This window comes from Hyperolius riggenbachi, chromosome 1 (genome assembly GCF_040937935.1).
Source record: "Hyperolius riggenbachi isolate aHypRig1 chromosome 1, aHypRig1.pri, whole genome shotgun sequence".
NCBI classification, from domain to species: domain Eukaryota; kingdom Metazoa; phylum Chordata; class Amphibia; order Anura; family Hyperoliidae; genus Hyperolius; species Hyperolius riggenbachi.
In genome coordinates, this window is record NC_090646.1 from 614,899,245 (window position 1) to 614,919,030 (window position 19,786).

The 19,786-nt window shown below is 48.7% G+C and overlaps 1 protein-coding gene across 1 annotated transcript in view; it reads right to left on the bottom strand.

The window, feature by feature from the left end:
• Positions 1–577: 577 nt before the first annotated feature.
• DNAJC21 (DnaJ heat shock protein family (Hsp40) member C21) overlaps positions 578–19,786 on the bottom strand; it is a 31,293-nt gene continuing 12,084 nt past the window's right edge. The window contains exons 5-12 of the mRNA XM_068250313.1: positions 16,202–16,506; positions 14,897–15,039; positions 10,497–10,587; positions 8,959–9,135; positions 7,395–7,437; positions 4,642–4,817; positions 4,471–4,552; positions 578–759 (exon numbers count right to left, since the gene is read on the bottom strand). Of these exons, the coding sequence (XP_068106414.1) occupies positions 598–759; positions 4,471–4,552; positions 4,642–4,817; positions 7,395–7,437; positions 8,959–9,135; positions 10,497–10,587; positions 14,897–15,039; positions 16,202–16,506 (1,179 nt within the window). The 3' untranslated portion in view covers positions 578–597. The remainder of the gene's footprint in view (positions 760–4,470; positions 4,553–4,641; positions 4,818–7,394; positions 7,438–8,958; positions 9,136–10,496; positions 10,588–14,896; positions 15,040–16,201; positions 16,507–19,786) is intronic.

Sequence of the window (19,786 nt, forward strand, 5' to 3'; positions counted from 1 at the left end):
GCTCAGAAAACACTTCTGAGGATAGGAAACATATACAAAGGTAAAGATTTGTCTGTATGGGAGCTGAACAGACATTGAAATTCACACGTGGCAGTCAAGACTTTAAAATTAGAATTTTAACATTTTAAAGCAAAATAAGACTTTGGGATTCCAGGAAAGTCCTATTTAGGGTTAGGACCGGAGATACAACCGTTTATCTCCTCAGTTTATTGTCACTTCAGGTTTGCTTTAACTATAAGAGCACAAACACTTTAAAAAAAGTAATCGCATTAATGTAGCCCAGGTAAGCAGAAGCTAAAAGATCATTATGACAGTGCAACTAGCACTTTTTGTTTTCTTTTAGAATAAACACAGGAACGGCAGCTTGTATCACCTCTCCGCGTAGCTCCAGCAGAGTGTGGCAACATTTGGTAGAAGGATCATGGAAGAGCGACAATCCAAATAAGCAGCTTAATAACCAGGCCATCAGTCCCTACATCAGCAGCAGATGACAGTGGACGGGTGTTCAGCTGCAGCAATGCAGGCTGGGGGACCCTTGTGCTATTTACCCCGGTCTATAAAGATGAGCAAGTCCAGATAGAGTTCCTGCAGGAGAGGTCATTTATTTTTCCGCCTGTCTTTTTTGGACTTGGAGGCTGTGGTGTTTGCTGGAGGGTTAGTGACGGCCAGAGCATGTCCTGTGGCCTTCAGGTGGCTGAACAGTTTATTCCGTGTAGAGAACTCAGAAGAGCAGGTATTGCATCGAATCGGCCCATCAGACTGCAAGTGAGAGGGTAGAAGTGAAATCATTTATAAGGCTACTGTACTAGTTTTTATTCACTTCAACTGCACACATTTTCAGGCGTACACAGACCTTATTATTCAGTCTTTGCTTGGGGTGATGTAAAGAAACTGTAAGTTCTGTGCACACTGGCCCTAAAGCAAACTATGTGACATTACCTTAAAGCAGTACTGTAAGGGGGAGTGGGGGTGGGGGAAATGAAGAGTTGAACTTACCTGGGGCTTCTAATGGTCCCCCGAAGACATCCTGTGCCCGTGCAGCCGCTCACCGATGCTCCGGCCCCGCCTCCGGTTCACTTCCGGAATTTGCAACTTTAAAGTCGGAAAACCACTGCGCCTGCACGACCGTGTCCTCGCTCCCGCTGCCGTCACCAGGAGTGTATTGCGCAGGCCCAGTACAGTCTGCGTCTGCACAGTATGCTCCTGGTGACGTTAGCGGTAGCAAGGGTGTGGCTGCGCAAGTGCAGTGGTTTTCCGACTTTAAAAGTTGCAAATTCCGGAAGTGAACCGGAGGCGGGACCGGAGTATCGGTGAGTAGCTGCGCGGGCACAAGATGTCTGCAGGGGACCATTAGAAGCCCCAGGTAAGTTCAACTCTTTTTTCATCCCTACAATACTGCTTTAAAGGGCACCTGAAGTGAGAGGGACGTGGAAGCTGCCATATTTATTTCCATTTACAAAATACCCGTTGCCTGGCTGTACTGCTGATCATTCTTCCTGCAGCAGTGTCTGAAACAAGCATGCAGCAAATCTAGTCAAACATCTGTATGCTTGATCAGGGTCCATGCCTAAAAGGAGGCAATGTGCATGGTTTAAAAGTAAATAAATATGGCAGCCTCCATATCCCTCTCACGTCAGTTGTCTTAATTTAAGCCAGTAGAGTGCGTACATATTGAATTGTCGCCCAGTCAGTTGGGTGCAGGGTGAGCCGAATGATGGCTCAACCTTCTGCCGATGAAACTCTGGGTGGAATTAAATACTATTTGCCCTCCGAGTCGTAGCAATGCAAAGTAATTTGGGGTCCTGCTGTCGCCGGCACCTGAATTGCATTTAAAATCCCCCTGTGCCACTATAGACATAATGTAAATAAGTTCAGAAAATACTGGATAAAATTTGCACTCATCAGCCAGTAAGCTGAGCATGGGACATTGCAACATGACAGTGATCCAAAACACAAGGACAGGTCGACCAGTAATCGGCTACAGCAACAGAAAGTGAAGGTTGTGGAGTGGCCATCTCAGTCTCCTGACCCCAATCGTGCAGATCATGCGAGACAGCCCGAGAATTTACAAGGACTGGAGGCTTTTTGCCAGGAAGAATGGGCAGCTTTACCATCAGAGAAGATAAAGAGCCTCATCCACAACTACCACAAAAGACTTCAGGCTGTCATTGATGCTAAAGGGGGCAATACACTGTATTAAAAAGAATCTGTAAAAAAACAAAACAAAACCCTGGGGGAAACTTACCTTGGGAGGGAGAAGCCTCTGGATCCTACTGATGCTCACCCCCTCCTCCTCACCCTCTGGGATCCAGCACTGGCAGCCCCGGTCCTCCTCACCCTCTGGGATCCAGCACTGGCAGCCCCGGTCCTCCTCACCCTCTGGGATCCAGCACTGGCAGCCCCGGTCCTCCTCACCCTCTGGGATGCAGCACTGGCAGCCCCGGTCCTCCTCACCCTCTGGGATGCAGCACTGGCAGCCCCGGTCCTCCTCACCCTCTGGGATCCAGCACTGGCAGCCCCGGTCCTCCTCACCCTCTGGGATCCAGCACTGGCAGCCCCGGTCCTCCTCACCCTCTGGGATCCAGCACTGGCAGCCCCGGTCCTCCTCACCCTCTGGGATCCAGCACTGGCAGCCCCGGTCCTCCTCACCCTCTGGGATCCAGCACTGGCAGCCCCGGTCCTCCTCACCCGATGGGATCCAGCACTGGCAGCCCCGGTCCTCCTCACCCTCTGGGATCCAGCACTGGCAGCCCCGGTCCTCCTCACCCTCTGGGATGCAGCACTGGCAGCCCCGGTCCTCCTCACCCTCTGGGATGCAGCACTGGCAGCCCCGGTCCTCCTCACCCTCTGGGATCCAGCACTGGCAGCCCCGGTCCTCCTCACCCTCTGGGATCCAGCACTGGCAGCCCCGGTCCTCCTCACCCTCTGGGATCCAGCACTGGCAGCCCCGGTCCTCCTCACCCTCTGGGATCCAGCACTGGCAGCCCCGGTCCTCCTCACCCTCTGGGATCCAGCACTGGCAGCCCCGGTCCTCCTCACCCTCTGGGATCCAGCACTGGCAGCCCCGGTCCTCCTCACCCTCTGGGATCCAGCACTGGCAGCCACGGTCCTCCTCACCCGATGGGATCCAGCACTGGCAGCCCCGGTCCTCCTCACCCGATGGGATCCAGCACTGGCAGCCCCGGTCCTCCTCACCCGATGGGATCCAGCACTGGCAGCCCCGGTCCTCCTCACCCTCTGGGATCCAGCACTGGCAGCCCCGGTCCTCCTCACCCTCTGGGATCCAGCACTGGCAGCCCCGGTCCTCCTCACCCGATGGGATCCAGCACTGGCAGCCCCGGTCCTCCTCACCCTCTGGGATCCAGCACTGGCAGCCCCGGTCCTCCTCACCCTCTGGGATCCAGCACTGGCAGCCCCGGTCCTCCTCACCCTCTGGGATCCAGCACTGGCAGCCCCGGTCCTCCTCACCCTCTGGGATCCAGCACTGGCAGCCACGGTCCTCCTCACCCTCTGGGATCCAGCACTGGCAGCCCCGGTCCTCCTCACCCGATGGGATCCAGCACTGGCAGCCCCGGTCCTCCTCACCCTCTGGGATCCAGCACTGGCAGCCCCGGTCCTCCTCACCCTCTGGGATCCAGCACTGGCAGCCCCGGTCCTACTCACCCTCTGGGATGCAGCACTGGCAGCCCCGGTCCTCCTCACCCTCTGGGATCCAGCACTGGCAGCCCCGGTCCTCCTCACCCTCTGGGATCCAGCACTGGCAGCCCCGGTCCTCCTCACCCTCTGGGATCCAGCACTGGCAGCCCCGGTCCTCCTCACCCTCTGGGATCCAGCACTGGCAGCCCGGTCCTCCTCACCCTCTGGGATCCAGCACTGGCAGTCCCGGTCCTCCTCACCCTCTGGGATCCAGCATTGGCAGCCCCGGTCCTCCTCACCCTCTGGGATCCAGCACTCGCAGCCCCGGTCCTCCTCACCCTCTGGGATCCAGCACTGGCAGCCCCGGTCCTCCTCACCCTCTGGGATCCAGCACTGGCAGCCCCGGTCCTCCTCACCCTCTGGGATCCAGCACTGGCAGCCCCGGTCCTCCTCGCCCTCTGGGATCCAGCACTGGCAGCCCCGGTCCTCCTCACCCTCTGGGATCCAGCACTGGCAGTCCCGGTCCTCCTCGCCCTCTGGGATCCAGCACTGGCAGCCCCGGTCCTCCTCACCCTCTGGGATCCAGCACTGGCAGCCCCGGTCCTCCTCACCCTCTGGGATCCAGCACTGGCAGCCCCGGTCCTCCTCACCCTCTGAGATCCAGCACTGGCAGCCCCCGAACACCGGCGAGGTAATTATTTACCTACCGCAATCCTGAGCAGGCGCAGTAGCAGCTATTCGATCGGGCTCAGGTGGAAATAAAGCTTGTTCGGGTCCGCTCTGCTAACGGTAATGTTACACTTCTCTATTTATGGAAGCTTATTTTATAGGTACCTGCTCCTCATTCTCCTGTGTGGATGCCTGCTTGGCAGCTTTCTTTATTTCTTTCGCTTTCTTCCCTTTCAGTTTTGCGGTTCTGGAATAAAAAGAAAAAACAAAGATTGGTTGTTATCATGAGGCCCAGTTGTGACAGACCTGCCAGAAATCCACAATGAGGCCACTTACGGTTTCCCCTCGCTGGTTGCCGATTCAGGGGTTGTTGTTGTGGCTTCTGTGTCATTAAGGGGCGTGTCTTGAGCCTCTGTGTCATTGCCCAGAACAGCATCTTCCTCTGTAGGTTGAGTTCCCTCACTCTTTTGACTGGTCTCTGCTTCATTCTCTATTGGAGTATCCTCAGATGTCTGCCAGGAAAAATATAGAAATGTTTTCTTAAAGTGGAACTAAACTCTCAACTTCCTCTAATCCCTTAAAAAGGCCCCAGCATGATAACCTTTATGGGAAATTATTTCATCATTATAATTCATGGAAATCCTAATAAAACCCTGAATTTTACTTGGTTTCAATTTTGCAGAAGGCACTGAATAGGTTAAAGGAGTACTATCAAACTTAACCACTTTCTGTCTGTAGCATAAATCAAAATTGCAACAGCAGTCTGTGCGAAAACAGCATATCTTTCTGCTGTGCAGTGTAGCTTTTTTTTTTTTTTTTTAAATTTACCTTATAGACGGCATCTGACACACTGACGGCGACGGGGAATGGGGCAGCTCATTACGTGAGAGGGGATACCTTTTTTACAGTGCGGCAGTGCATTATCCTACTTTCATGTTCCCCCACATCAGAGCGCACTATACAGCGAGTGACCCGCCGAAGCCTGCTATAAGGAGCGAGAGACAACCGCCAGGAATGGATTTTTGGCAGGAACAGATCTTTTGCAGATACTGAACTGTTGAATGTCTACAGCATCTGTGTGTACAGCATCTTGCAAAAATTTCTGTCTGATGGGGAGTTCAGCTCCATAGAATAGACTGTGTAGGTATGGCTCTCATACTACACGGAAGGGGGTAAGATTGGTCTGTGAGCTTTCATTTTCCAAAGACTATAGTCTGATGTGTGTATGCACCTCAGGGATGATCACAGATATGCAAATTATTCTGAGTTTATGCAAATTTACACAAACTCGTATGCAAATATATGCAGCTTGAAAATGGACCAATCAATTTAAAGCTGGGTTTAAATGGATTGGTCCATTTTTAAGCTGCACACATTTGCATAAAAATATGCATAATTTTAGAAAAATGGTCATCTTATTGATCATCCCTAGTCGAGACCATACAGTGTATCACAACTCCAGGGTAATCATTCCAAACTGAGGCAAGCTATGCACTGCTAGATAACAGGTCAGGTAAATGTTCAATAACTCTCATATATGGGCATTTACCTGAATACTGCCGTGCACCACAAGACAACAAATGCTGATCGGAACACGCTGCCACTGACTAGTGATGGTCAAGTAAATGCAAATAACTGCGAGTTGTTGCAAATTTATGCAGCTTGGAAATTAACCAATCAAAATCCTGCTAAGGTAAAATCCGACTGGTTCATTTTCAAGCCACATAAAATTCTGCATAAATTTGCATCAACTAAGTTATTTGCACCTACTTGATCATCACTACAACTGACTTAGAATTCTTCTATGCAGTACAAAGCTGTGCAGCTATCAGAGCATCGCTCCCTCTCCCCCACAAGCTCAATCACAAAAAGAGCTGCTCCTCCAATCAATGTTTAGTTGATAAACTGAGCAAAAATTGTTCCAGAAAGACCTTATTTTTAAAGTGTACCCAAGGCAGATACAATGGACATGTTCACATCTTCTAGGACATGCCTCTTTGTAACTTTGTCAGCCCCCCTCATTCTACCAACAGAGTACATTTGAAATCGGCGCCGGTAGACTTGGACGCAGAATACAGCCGGTATGTGGCTGATCCTGCTGCCGCACAAGTCCGGGCCGTTTTAATTACTATTCCCCCTCCAGGCCGCCATGGATAGTGGGGGAATGATATAATTCGGCTTCCAGCGATTGCTGGAGGCCGAATTATTGTGTTTTAAGCAACTTCAGTTCCGTCTTCTGACGGCGCCGACGTTGCTCACTGATAGGAGTGATTCCTATTATAGTCTATGGAGGCACCGGCTGCGCCCAAATCTAACAGCGCTGAAAAGCACTGCTCCACTACCAACAGCTTGTCACCAATTCTAGAGGGGAAGGGGGGGTCCTTAGTAGGGGAGGCACTCCTGAGTTACGCCCCTTCCCCGCCCCCTCAGGCCATCCTACTTCTCTTCCCCGCCCCCTTTCCCTCCTCTGTGTGCTGTGTACACTCAGAGCTGTGGGGTCACAAAAGTGAAGCCGCTTGTCACTGAACGAACAGAGCGACGTGGGACATTGATAAGTGGTTCGATCTTCTCAGGGAGGAACGCTGCTTCCGATAAGTACGTTTATTTTACTGTAACGTTCCGCCTCAGGTTCTCTGTAACAGATTTCTGTTCAAGTCAAAGTTTTATAAAAGGGCCAATTGAAGCGAGAGGAATATGGAGGCTGCCATATTTATTTCCTTTTCAATGATGCAGATTGTCTGACTTTCCCACTGATCCTCTGCCTCTAATAATCTATCCCATAGACCCTGAACAAGCATGCAGATCAGGTGCTCTGACTGAAGTCTGACTGAATTCGCTGCATGCTTGTTTCAGGTGTGAAAGCCAGACACTACTGTAGCCAAACAGAGGATCAGCAGGACAGCCAGGCAACTGGTATTGTGTAAAAGGAAATAAATATGGCAGCCTTCATAACCCTCTCTTTTCAATCTAATCTATTCAAAAAAGAGAAAAATAAGAGAATTCAATAGTGTGGACATAGTTTCTACACTTAAGACATTTTTTTTTTTAATAACAAACGAAAAAATACATGTGGCATTTTCAACACATACCTTACTGCCTTTTTGCTTTTTCTTCTTTTGCTTTTTGCTCACTCTGAAGAAAGAATGCAGTTTAGTTATAAAAGGAACATTTATAATTCAATCACAAGTGCATAAAGTTACTCTTGAGGAACACTCAAGGCTGCTTTCATCCCCCACTGCCTGACGGGTCTCCCCCCTGCTGTGAAAAGGAACCCGAGGTGTGAGACCTATAGAGGTGGCCATATTTATTTCCTTTTAAACAATACCAGTTGCCTTGCTGTCCTGCTGATCTTTCTGGTCAGTAGTGTCTGAATCACACACTTAAAACAACCATACAGCTAAACTTGTCAGATTTGTCAGACATCTGATCTGCATGCTTGTTCAGGGTCTATGGCTTAAAGTATTGGAGGCAGAGGATCAGCAGGACAGCCAGGCAATGTGGATTTATTTAAAAGAAAACAAACATGTCAGATCCATATCCCTCTCACCTCGGGTTCCCTTTAAAGCACCCGCTGCCTTCTTCAGCTGTAGCTCTTTTCTCGTTATGCCCAGTGACTCTACTGAAGTGAGAGGAACATGGAGGCCATCATATTTAGTTCCTTGCTAATCATCTGCCTCTTAATACTTTTAGCCATAGATTCTTAACAAGCATCAGATCGGATGTTTCTGGCTGAAGTCTGACTGGATTAGCCACATGCTTGTTTCAGGTGTGTGATTCAGACACTACTGAAGACCAAGAGACCAACAAGACGACCAGGCAACTGGTATTGTTTAAAGAGACAATGAAGCCTCCATAAAACTCAGTTTTTACTGCAGATTAATGTTTAGCATGCATGCCCTTCCTAAAACGCAGCATCCCCACATCTGATCTCGCAACTGAAACACCCCAAACTCCGTGGATTTTGCTGCCCAGGGAGGCAGAGCTTTGGGCTGTAGCTCTGCCTCCATGCGCGTCAGTCTGTGCTGATTGCCGCCTCTCCCCCGCCCCTCTCAGTGAAAGAAGACAGAGGGGCGGGGAGAGGCAGCGATCAGCGTAGATGGATGGGAGTAGAGCCAGAGCTGCCGCCCAAAGCTCTGCCTCTACACGGAAGCGCTGCACAAATCTCCCCCCGGGGATTTCAGGCGTTTTAGGAAGGGCATGCATGCTAAACATTAATCTGCAATAAAAATGGAGTTTTATGGAGGAAATAAATATGGGAGTTTCCATATTGCTATCAGTTCAGGTGTACTTTAAAGACTTTGGACAAATAGGGGCACATATACAGCACATATATACAGCCTCCTAGGGACTTCGCAGTCTTCAACGTGGATGGAAGGATGGACAGATATACAGCATAAATGGTATATGTAAAAACTGCACGAAAAGTACAAGACTAGTTACTTCATATGTACAACACATAACTTCTAGCAGCCAGGTCTTCTAATGAAAAGTTCATCCACATACCTGACAACTTTTTGACTTTTTGTTCCATATAGGTAGTGGGTCTGACACCCTGAACGCATACTGGTAGGATAAGTGGCCCAAGGCTGTGGAAGGGCGATTAGACGGATCTTTACTGTAGGATAAGTGGTGATGTGAATGTAGAAGGCTTACTTTGGTTTTGGAGTTTCCTCAGGCTCCTCCTCTTCTGACATCACTTCCGGCTCTCCCTCCAGAGCGCTGCTGTCTTCCCCCACAGAAGCGCTGTACTCCTCCTCCTCAGCCTCCAGATGCTGCCGCAGAAGAGCCACTATCTCCCGATGCTTCTTGGACTTCTCATGATTCTTCATTCTGGTTTGAAATGGAAGCAGATGCTCAAACTAAAAGGCTGCATATGTCATCACAGCATCCTCTAATAGAAGAAGGAATCCGCTCGCCAGTCAATCTGATAGCGCGCCAATCTTTATTTATCAAACTACAGACAATAAACAACTGATATCCCACACATATTGGAGTGGAAGTTACTCCATCAAGGAACTGTAGTGAAAATAATGAATAAAATTGCTTATTTTTTGGACGACTGAGCTTACTATATCCAGAGGTTTACTATAACGAGATTCTACTGTATTTATTTATAGATTAGTCAGTGTTTGCCTATTGTAAGATCTTTCCTCTCCCTGATTTACATTCTGAAATGAATCATTTCAATCAATCATTGGTGGCGACAGCTTTAATTCTGCCAAAGGGGTCTGTAAAGAATGTTCGTTACTGAGAGTTCTATGCACAGAGGGAGATATTGCTTGCTTGGCAGTTGGACAAAGCCTTTATTTCCCACAATTCAACGAGGTTCACAGACAGAAAACCATCAGAACCTTGGTCCTGGCATCACACTGTGGGAGGGGTTTCACCACAATATCAGCCATACAGAACCCATAGCATGGTGCAGGGGCAACATCACATTACTGACGGACTTCCGTAGCGGCCAAAGTAATGTGAGTCAATGGGCGACGCAAACCTTTAAAAAAATAAGTTAGCGTCGGCGTTGTGGCACGCATACACGGAATGACGGAAATCTCAGTGACGTACTTCCTGTCCAACAGGGAGTACACCACTGGGCTAGAGGCGCTATGCCTATGACCCTGTCGCCGTCCTCTGCTGCAGGGTCATACGTTTGTGGTTCTGTACATTGCGGTGCAAAGCCCCACATTTCATGTGCAAAACCGGCCTGAAGGAAAAAGTGGGGTTGGATAGGCCTCACCACTCAGAAAGGGAGAGGATGCTATAGAAAGAACAGCTCTAGAATGGAATCCACGGGGATCAAGAACAAGAGGAGGGCCTCAAGAAACAAATAGCTCTTGATGGGGAGTCTTTACTGATGCTCTAGTGTTCTCCCCAGAATTTTTTTCCAGCTGGGTGGCATGAAAAAGTAGCCGAGTGGGGTGCAACGGGGGAATGCAGGTCTGGCACAACTCTGCCAACAACATAGGAGGAGAATGAAGAGGTGAGCCGATGACAGCCAGGTGGTCACCAAAATTAGCTGGGTGGAGCACCTGGCTAAAAGAGCTTGGAGAGGACACGGTTCTCTGTGGTCCATTGGAAGAAACAAACGAATGGGTGTGCCATTATTTATAGTAGAAAACTGGAAATTTATAAAGGGGGAGAAAAATATACACTTTATCAGAAGACAAAAGAACAGGAAAGATCCGACTCACGCTTTATCAGTCTTGAAGGTTTTATCACAAGCTGGACAGTACAGGTCATCATACAAATCTTCCTCTTCATCTCCTTCATCGCTGGCCTTTCCTGGGAGTTCAAGAAAAAAAACCACAGTTACCCACTATCACACTGGGCTGCTATTAATCACATAATACTGGTGCAAAACGAAACTTAGAGCCCCAACAATACAAACATGTGCATTTAAAAATATGCACAAAGTTTTCGATTGTGCAATGACAGAATGCAAAGTAGAATCTTGCAAGCCGGCTGGCAGTAGCCAGGTCTGCTCTTGCACTGTTCAGTGCACTGTCACATGGTACTGCTGCGATGCCATACTCTGTAAGGGGAGGTGGCCATCAAACATAGCTTGCAGCCTGAAATCTGCATTTCTGTACTGCAAAAGTTAAAAGATTTGTACTTACCTTCTGCCAGCCCGCTGCAGCCGTCCTGTGCCCGTGATGTTACCAAACGATCCCCTGGCCGTGCACCTCCTTGTTCACGCTCCCACTGTCGGGGCCACACAGGTGTAGTGGACGCTGACTTACAAGTCGGCGTGGATCAAAATGAGCAGCGGTGGAGGAACGGAGCATCGTTTGGAAACCACATTGGGCGCAGGGGGCTGGCAGAAGACCCAGGTAAGTGAAACTTTTTTTTTTATTATTATTATTTAATCTTCAGGTCCAATTTAAAGGGGCACTACATCGAAAAACTGTAACATTTAAAATATGTGCAAACATATACAAATAAGTAGTACATTTTTTCCCAGAGTAAAATGAGCCATAAATTACTTTTCTCCTATGTTGCTGTCATTTACAGTAGGTAGTAGAAATCTGACAGAAGTGACAGGTTTTGGACTAGTCCATCTCTTTATAGGGGATACTCAGGGATGTATTTATTTTCAAAAGCACTTAGTGAATGGCAGTTGCTCTTTCCAATTGCCAACAAACTGTGTAGCAAGCAGGGAAGCTGGACAGCATCATTGTTTAAATCCTTTTTAGAGAATAGCTATATGAAGAATATTAGCCCTGCACAGAATTCCCTATGAAGAGATGGACTAGTCCAAAACCCTTTCACTTCTGTCAGATTTCTACTACCTACGGTAAATGACAGGGACATAGGATAAAATTAATTTATGGCTCATTTTACTCTGCAAGAAACGTACTTCTTATTTGTATATGTTTGCAGATATTTTAAATTTTACAGTTTTTCACTGTAGTGCCCCTTTAAGGGTTTCTTTCAGGCTCAAAAGAAAAGAAAAAAAATCTAATGTAAATGCAAAAATATATTAAACTAGTGATCTACGCCTGTTTAAAAACAGGCTCTTGGTCTGTCACCGCCGCCACGTCAACACGCATAAGCAGACCAGTCAGCCGCGCGCGCACACATGCCGACCCCCTGGCCCATTCCTGCTCCCGTCCCAACAGCTGTCCGTGCGGCACATGTGCAGTAGCCCAAACGCACGGAGATGCACGCATGCTATGGGGCTGTTTTGCTTCTACAGGTAAAGGGAAGCTTCAGCATGTGCAAGGTACCATGAATTCTCCTCAGTACCAGGAGATATTGGAAGAAAATGTGACGCAGTCCATCACAAACATGAGGCTTGGGAGACGTTGGACCTTTCAACAGGACAATGATCCCAAGCATACCTCCAAGTCCACTAGAGCTTGGTTGCAGATTAAAGGCTGGGACATTTGGAGTGGCCATTGCAGTCACCAGACTTAAATCCAATTGAGAACCTCTGTTGGGACCTAAAGAAAGCAGTTGCTGCGCGCAAGAATGTGACTGAACTGGAGGCTTTTCCCATGAAGAATGGGCTAAGATACCCGTAGATCGCTGCAAGACACTTGTGTCAAGCTATGCTTCACGTTTAGAAGATGTTATAACTGGAAAAGGATGAAGTACTAAGAATGAATGTCACTTGGGGGTTGAATAAAACTGATAATGATGTGAGCACAGAAAAGACATTTGTGGTTATTTCATTATAAATGTTATGTTATATTTGTCTGACTTACAAGTGCCTCTTTGATTTAAGTGTAAACAAAATGACTGAAATGATCAAAATCAATGTCAAACTGGCCAAAACACTCAATTTCAGTGGGGGTTGAATAATTTTGAACACAACTGTAATCGGTTAGCATTCTTGTTTAGAGATACATTTTTCGGAAATCAGATGTTCATCAATGAGACTGCATTGGTCAAGAACTGATGGGCAGATTCAACTAGAGCAGGGGTGCCCACACTTTTTTGGCTCGCGAGCTACTTTAAAATTTGCCAAGTCCAGGAGATCTACCAAAATTTAAAGTGTTACAGATCCCCCCCCCCCCCCCCCCCCCGGTTGAACAGCCCCCAGGTACAAGTGCCTCCAGTATAGGTAGCAAAGTATAGGTCCCTTCAGCAAAGGTAGCTGGGTACAGGTCCCTTCACTGGGCACAGATGCCTCTAGCATAGGTAGGTGGGGATGGGTCCCTCTAGCATAGGTGGGTGGGGATGGGTCCCTCTAGCATAGGTGGGTGGGGATGGGTCCCTCTAGCATAGGTGGGTGGGGATGGGTCCCTCTAGCATAGGTGGGTGGGGATGGGTCCCTCTAGCATAGGTGGGTGGGGATGGGTCCCTCTAGCATAGGTGGGTGGGGATGGGTCCCTCTAGCATAGGTGGGTGGGGATGGGTCCCTCTAGCATAGGTGGGTGGGGATGGGTCCCTCTAGCATAGGTGGGTGGGGATGGGTCCCTCTAGCATAGGTGGGTGGGGATGGGTCCCTCTAGCATAGGTAGGTGGGGATGGGTCCCTCTAGCATAGGTAGGTGGGGATGGGTGCCTCTAGCATAGGTAGGTGGGGATGGGTCCCTTTAGCATAGGTAGGTGGGGATGGGTCCCTTTAGCATAGGTAGGTGGGGATGGGTCCCTTTAGCATAGGTAGGTGGGGATGGGTGCCTCTAGCAAAGGTAGGTGGGGATGGGTGCCTCTAGCAAAGGTAGGTGGGGATGGGTGCCTCTAGCAAAGGTAGGTGGGGATGGGTGCCTCTAGCAAAGGTAGGTGGGGATGGGTGCCTCTAGCATAGGTAGGTGGGGATGGGTGCCTCTAGCATAGGTAGGTGGGGATGGGTGCCTCTAGCATAGGTAGGTGGGGATGGGTGCCATTAGCATAGGTAGGTGGGGATGGGTGCCATTAGCATAGGTAGGTGGGGATGGGTGCCATTAGCATAGGTAGGTGGGGATGGGTGCCTCTAGCATAGGTGGGTGGGGATGGGTGCCTCTAGCATAGGTGGGTGGGGATAGGTCCCTGTAGCATAGGTGGGTGGGGATGGGTCCCTGTAGCATAGGTGGGTGGGGATGGGTCCCTGTAGCATAGGTGGGTGGGGATGGGTCCCTCTAGCATAGGTGGGTGGGGATGGGTCCCTCTAGCATAGGTGGGTGGGGATGGGTCCCTCTAGCATAGGTGGGTGGGGATGGGTCCCTCTAGCATAGGTGGGTGGGGATGGGTCCCTCTAGCATAGGTGGGTGGGGATGGGTCCCTCTAGCATAGGTGGGTGGGGATGGGTCCCTCTAGCATAGGTGGGTGGGGATGGGTCCCTCTAGCATAGGTGGGTGGGGATGGGTCCCTCTAGCATAGGTGGGTGGGGATGGGTCCCTCTAGCATAGGTGGGTGGGGATGGGTCCCTCTAGCATAGGTGGGTGGGGATGGGTCCCTCTAGCATAGGTGGGTGGGGATGGGTCCCTCTAGCATAGGTGGGTGGGGATGGGTCCCTCTAGCATAGGTGGGTGGGGATGGGTCCCTGTAGCATAGGTGGGTGGGGATGGGTCCCTGTAGCATAGGTGGGTGGGGATGGGTCCCTGTAGCATAGGTGGGTGGGGATGGGTCCCTGTAGCATAGGTGGGTGGGGATGGGTCCCTGTAGCATAGGTGGGTGGGGATGGGTGCTCAATCACTTACCTACCTCCAGCGGCGATGTCTGGTCTCCCCTCTCGCACTCGGAGCGCTCCGGCGGGCAGCACGATTGAATCAGGAAGGCAGGCGTGCATGAGTGCGTGCCCGGCGCCGCCCCCAGCCATGACGTCGCGTCATGGCCTCTTCAGCCGCGCCTCCTCTCTCCTTCCCTGCTTCCTATTGGCCAGCGGCTGGCAGCAGAAATCGATGGGACAGCTGCCAGCCGCAAAATGTGACGGGACGCGGCCAAGTGGCTGCGATCTACCAAATAGGCGGTCGCGATCTACCGGTAGATCGCGATCGACCTATTGGGCACCCCCGAACTAGAGGAACTGAATCTGCTAAAAATATCTAAGAAATGTTGATTATTGGCTTGCCTCCTTTAGCCATGGTGCCTCCTAATGCCTGGCATTAGATAGGAAATGCTAAAGGAATAAGGAGATCTCACAGATACCATTATCATATTACTCTAACCGTTCTGCTGTTCCTCTGACTCTTCTTCATCATCCTCCATCCCATCTCCAAACTCCTTGTCGTACTGAGCCTCCATCTGCTGCAGCTCCTTTTCCAGCTCAGACATGGCCATCCAGCTCTGCTCCTTGTACTGCTCCGCCAGCCTGCGGGAAACACACAACGCTGAAAACCAAAGCTACAACAAAGACCTGAGAGTGACTAGGAGGGATCAGAAACTCAGCCATCACTCCCCTCACAGCTCTCGTGGGGGACAAGGAATAGCAGCAGTTTAACTTACGTGACTAGATGGAAGGGTTGTTGGCAGTTATATATGGTCAGTGGGATGCAACTAATTCCCAAGTCGATGCAGGATCATGCAAATTTTGTATGTAAATCTATGCAGCTTGAAAATGAAATTCAGGAAAGGTCGAATCTGACTAGTCCGTTTTCAAGCTGTATACATTTGCATCTCAGTGGCTACCCTTAGTGACAGTTCATTAAAAACACTGAACCAGAGGTTTAAAGGGAAACGTGAGAGCTAAAAAACAAACAAACAAAAAAAAAAAACACACACACACTTGGGGCTTCCTCCAGCCCCCTTCAGGCTCATCAGTGCCTTGTCGTCCTTTCAGGCCACCTGGATTCTCTACTAGTAATTCATCCAGTCGGAGCGAACTGCGAATGCATGGCTTGGAGCGTTCTGCGCCTGGTCAGTACAACTGCGCAGCCCCAGAACGCTCCTTGCAACTGTTTATTAAAGTGAACCTCCGGACTAAAAATCTACTCAGCAGAACTGAAAAGGCTTGGTGTTTCTTTAACAGTTTCACAGCATCAGAACTTTGTTTTTCTTACCAAAGCATCATTTTTAGCTGCATTTTTATCTAAGCTCCACCCATCAAAGAAAACTGCCCGGGCTTTTTTCCCCTGATGCTGTGCAAAGCATGATGGGATTTCCTATGTTGTTATTCACGTTGCCTAGCAACTGGGAGGGGTGATCAGCACACAGGACAGTTGAAACTGTGTCTCATGCTCCCTGTCACCTCCTTTCAACCAAAAAGATAGCTGCCCTCATGAAATCAAACATTCGCCAGTTCTTTTAAAACAGTATGGGTAAGAGATTATATTACCTATCTATTTTAATTAACATAACTAATGTAACTTAATGACAGTATGTTTGTTTAGGCTGAAGTTCCTCTTTAAGAATAGTTTCAAACCGGTGGCGATTCAGGTGCAATGGCTAGTGCAGTGTCTCGCTATGGGATCATTTAGACTGCAGCGTTTCGTGATCTCACACACACACACACACAATTTCTCAGTTGGACTCACTTAGCATTTTGTATCTTCTGCTGTCTCCGTAGCTCTTCCACCTTTTTGGCTTTCTCTGCGTTTTGCTCCTCCACCAGCTTCCGGTGAGCCTGGACTCTCTTGTCCCGCTTCCTGACGTAGGCCACCAGTTCTCGGACCAGCTCGTTCCTCTCTTTCCGAGCCTTGTCCCGGGTCTTCTTGTTTTCCTTCTCCATAGCCCGTTTCTCCCAGCGATTGGATGCCTGCCGGGTGTCATACTCTTCCTTCCAGGCAAAGTTCTTCACTGTGCAGAAGCTCTGCCAGTAGGCATAAAATGGGTGCACCACCTGCGGGAATTGAAGAGATGACAGAACAAGGGCTGCTAAATACTGTCTAAATGGCAAAACAGTTTAGGCTTCTGATCACAATGTAATATATAACTTAAAGCGGACCTGAACTCAGAAGTTCCTCTCTGCTCTAAAAGATATGCAACAGCATAATAACCTTTAAACAAAAACGTTTGTTACAGCCGATACAAATTCTGCAATAAATCTGCACTGTTTCTACTTCCTGCTTTCATGGAAGCAGACATATTATTAACATCCTGTGCTTTCAAAATGAGCTTATCTGCCATCTTTTCCATGCCAGTCAGGTGACAAAGGGGAGAGATCAAATTACAACTTGTGAATAGGCACAAATGAGGGGGAATTAGACAGGCTAAACTCTCTAAAAAATACAGGGTGCATTTCTCCGTTTTCCTTCTCTCCTGTGCAAGAGTTCAGGTCTACTTTAAAGCTTAAGACCAGGCACAAATATTTTATTTGCCCTGTTCTCTTTAAAAGCTCTTTATGTTACCAGCGCCATTTTTTTTAGTCCCTCCCCTAGATACTTCCTGCAGAACTGACTTTTAGAGCTTCACACTCCTTTACTCAGATATGTCAGAGACCCACCCCTTCCAAACCTGAAGAGCATTGCTTATGCTCGGGTACTCAAACTCTGCTGTTTAATAGCTAGATCAGTGCTGTCCAAGTGGCGGCCGGCATCCGGCCCGCCAGGCCTCCTGCTGCGGCCCCCCTGCCGCCTGCTCCATGCTGTGGCAGCGCAACTTAAAAAAAAAAACAAAAAAAACACCCTTTCCCCCATGCTGCAGACTATAAATATTTACAGGCTCTCCCCTTGTTGTCCCCCGTGCTGCCAGCTCTAACACACCTCAGATCGGTGGCGAGCAGAAGATAGGAACCGGCGCATGGCAGCCGCACGGGGGGCTTTAAGTGCTGGACGTGACCGATGATGTCACTTCCTGCATTCAAATTCACCGCGCGGCTGCTATGTGCCGGTCTGACTGGCTTTCGATCTGCCTGCCACTGCCGATCTGAGGTGAGTTATAGGCGGCAGCATGGGGGACAACGAGGGGTGTGGGTGTAAATATTTTAGAACATCTGCGGCCAATCTGAGTGCATTTTGTGGGCACATCTGCAGCCAATCTGAGTGCATTTTGTGGGCACATCTGCAGCCAATCTGAATGTATTTTGTGGGTAAATCTGCAGCCAATCTGAATGTATTTTGTGGGTAAATCTGCAGCCAATCTGAATGTATTTTGTGGGTAAATCTGCAGCCAATCTGAATGTATTTTGTGGCTAAATCTGAGAATCTGCTGCCAATCTGGTTGTATTTTGTGGGGAATCTGCTATCACTCTAATTGCATTTTGAGGGAGAAATCTGCTGCTAGATTTTTTTTATTCCCCAGTAGGGGTGGGTGGGGGCATGGCTGTGTCAGTCTGCCGGCCCGCCACCATGTGGTCTGGAAAAAAAATGGCCCTCCATGCCTGCGAAGTTGGACAGTACTGAGCTAGATGATTCAGGTCATGTGACCTGTGGAAAGAATTTTATAATTAATCTGTTAATCTATATATATTCTGTATATCCTGTGTAACCTATGTGACTATATAGTCCACATGCACAAGATTAGATTATTGTGTTAGAGTGACACTTTAAGTTAACCAAGGAGTTATCACGATACCATTAAATATATGTTATACATGTTTTTGAACCATATACTGTGCAGTCTCCTTTGTCCTCCACAGTGAAATTCCAGAACAACCTCCAAAACCTCCCCCCAGTGTTATTCTGTGCCAGGCGCAGAATGAGCAGGTTGAAGGGGCCAGTCTAAACCAGTTTCCTGAAGGTGAGAGAAACGAAACCGGAAACTGGTGGACAGAAGATTTCTTGTTCCTGTTGACTTTTAAATTATTTATGAAGGACACAGAGGAGGACCGGACACACCCAGAAGAAGAAAGTGGACATTGCTCATTGGACTTATGGGATTGCAGACTGTTTGGAGGGAGGAATATATTAGCATGTTAACTGGGGTATAAAGATTTACCGAGAAAGGAAGTCTCTACCCTTTTGTGACTAGCCGGGCTGCAGCTAGCCTGTTTCTGCTCTAATTAAATGCTGGTATATAAAAGGGTCCTCAGCTGAGTGAATAAAGATTTCATTTTCATTGGCAACGTAATGGAGGAGTCTCATTGAGTACGTTTATTTTCTTTTAACATCTGGTCTGCATCGAACCGGAAAACCTATAGTCACAAAAACGTGAGACCCAGGAGCGCGTTTGCGACTGGCGAATCTGATAACAAGCTGGTGAAAGCCCACCGGGACGACGTTTCCTTTAAAAAGCAGGTGGCCAAACGCAACTGGAGCTCACGTCTTTGTGACGTACGGTTTATTTCGAACCGTGAGACTTCTTCAGCCAAGGTCGGTGAAATCGCCTGCTTAGGATTCTAAAACAAACTTCTCGGGTGTCCTGAAAGCTTCTTAATTGTAAGTACTACTTTTTGTTTCTGTAATTTCTTGTACGCAGGGCTGCGTTTAGAGTATAAAGTATTGATGTGTTGTCATATTGTTTTGCATGACACAATCTGTGGTCAGTTTCCTAAGCTACCGTGTGCCTCAGCGGAATTGTAAGTCCTTGTGACAGAATACAGCCGCATAACAGGCAGTAATATCGGGAGTGGATCTACTACCACCGATTGTGTCAGTGCCTTAGTCGGAGGTGCCTCTCCTTAGAAGTTCAACGCACGGAAGTTGTGTCAGGTACCCCGTGCCCAAGTAAGAGGGCGGACAGGGGGCTCCATGTGACTACCAATCCTTCCATTAAGAGGTGCGTGGACGGGGAGGTAAAGAATGTGTCAAGGTACAAGCAAAATTATGGCCACTAATGATGAAGGTGTGTTTTTTTAGGTTATCTGTATTTTGACAGCTGTAAAGGAACTTGTTTCTCAAATTAAAGGAGATGTTCAGGGTAATGTGATTTTCGAAAAGTAATATTGTTTAACAGAAGCTCAAAGATGGCTACTAGAGGTATAAATGGGGAGGGGCCAAGTACGGAGAACAAAGACTTGGAGGAGGTACCATCTACTGTATGTCAGGTTCCCCAGAACCCTCCCCAAAACCAAACTCAGCCCCTCCCACAAAAGGTGGATGGGACCTCCCAGACATATGAGGTGGAATATGATATTAATGCATCAGACATAAATGAGCTATTGGATAAAGTGATGAAGGTTTTTAGTAAATATAGAGGTATAGCTCCCCCTGCTGCTGAAACAACAGATTCCCCTTATGAAC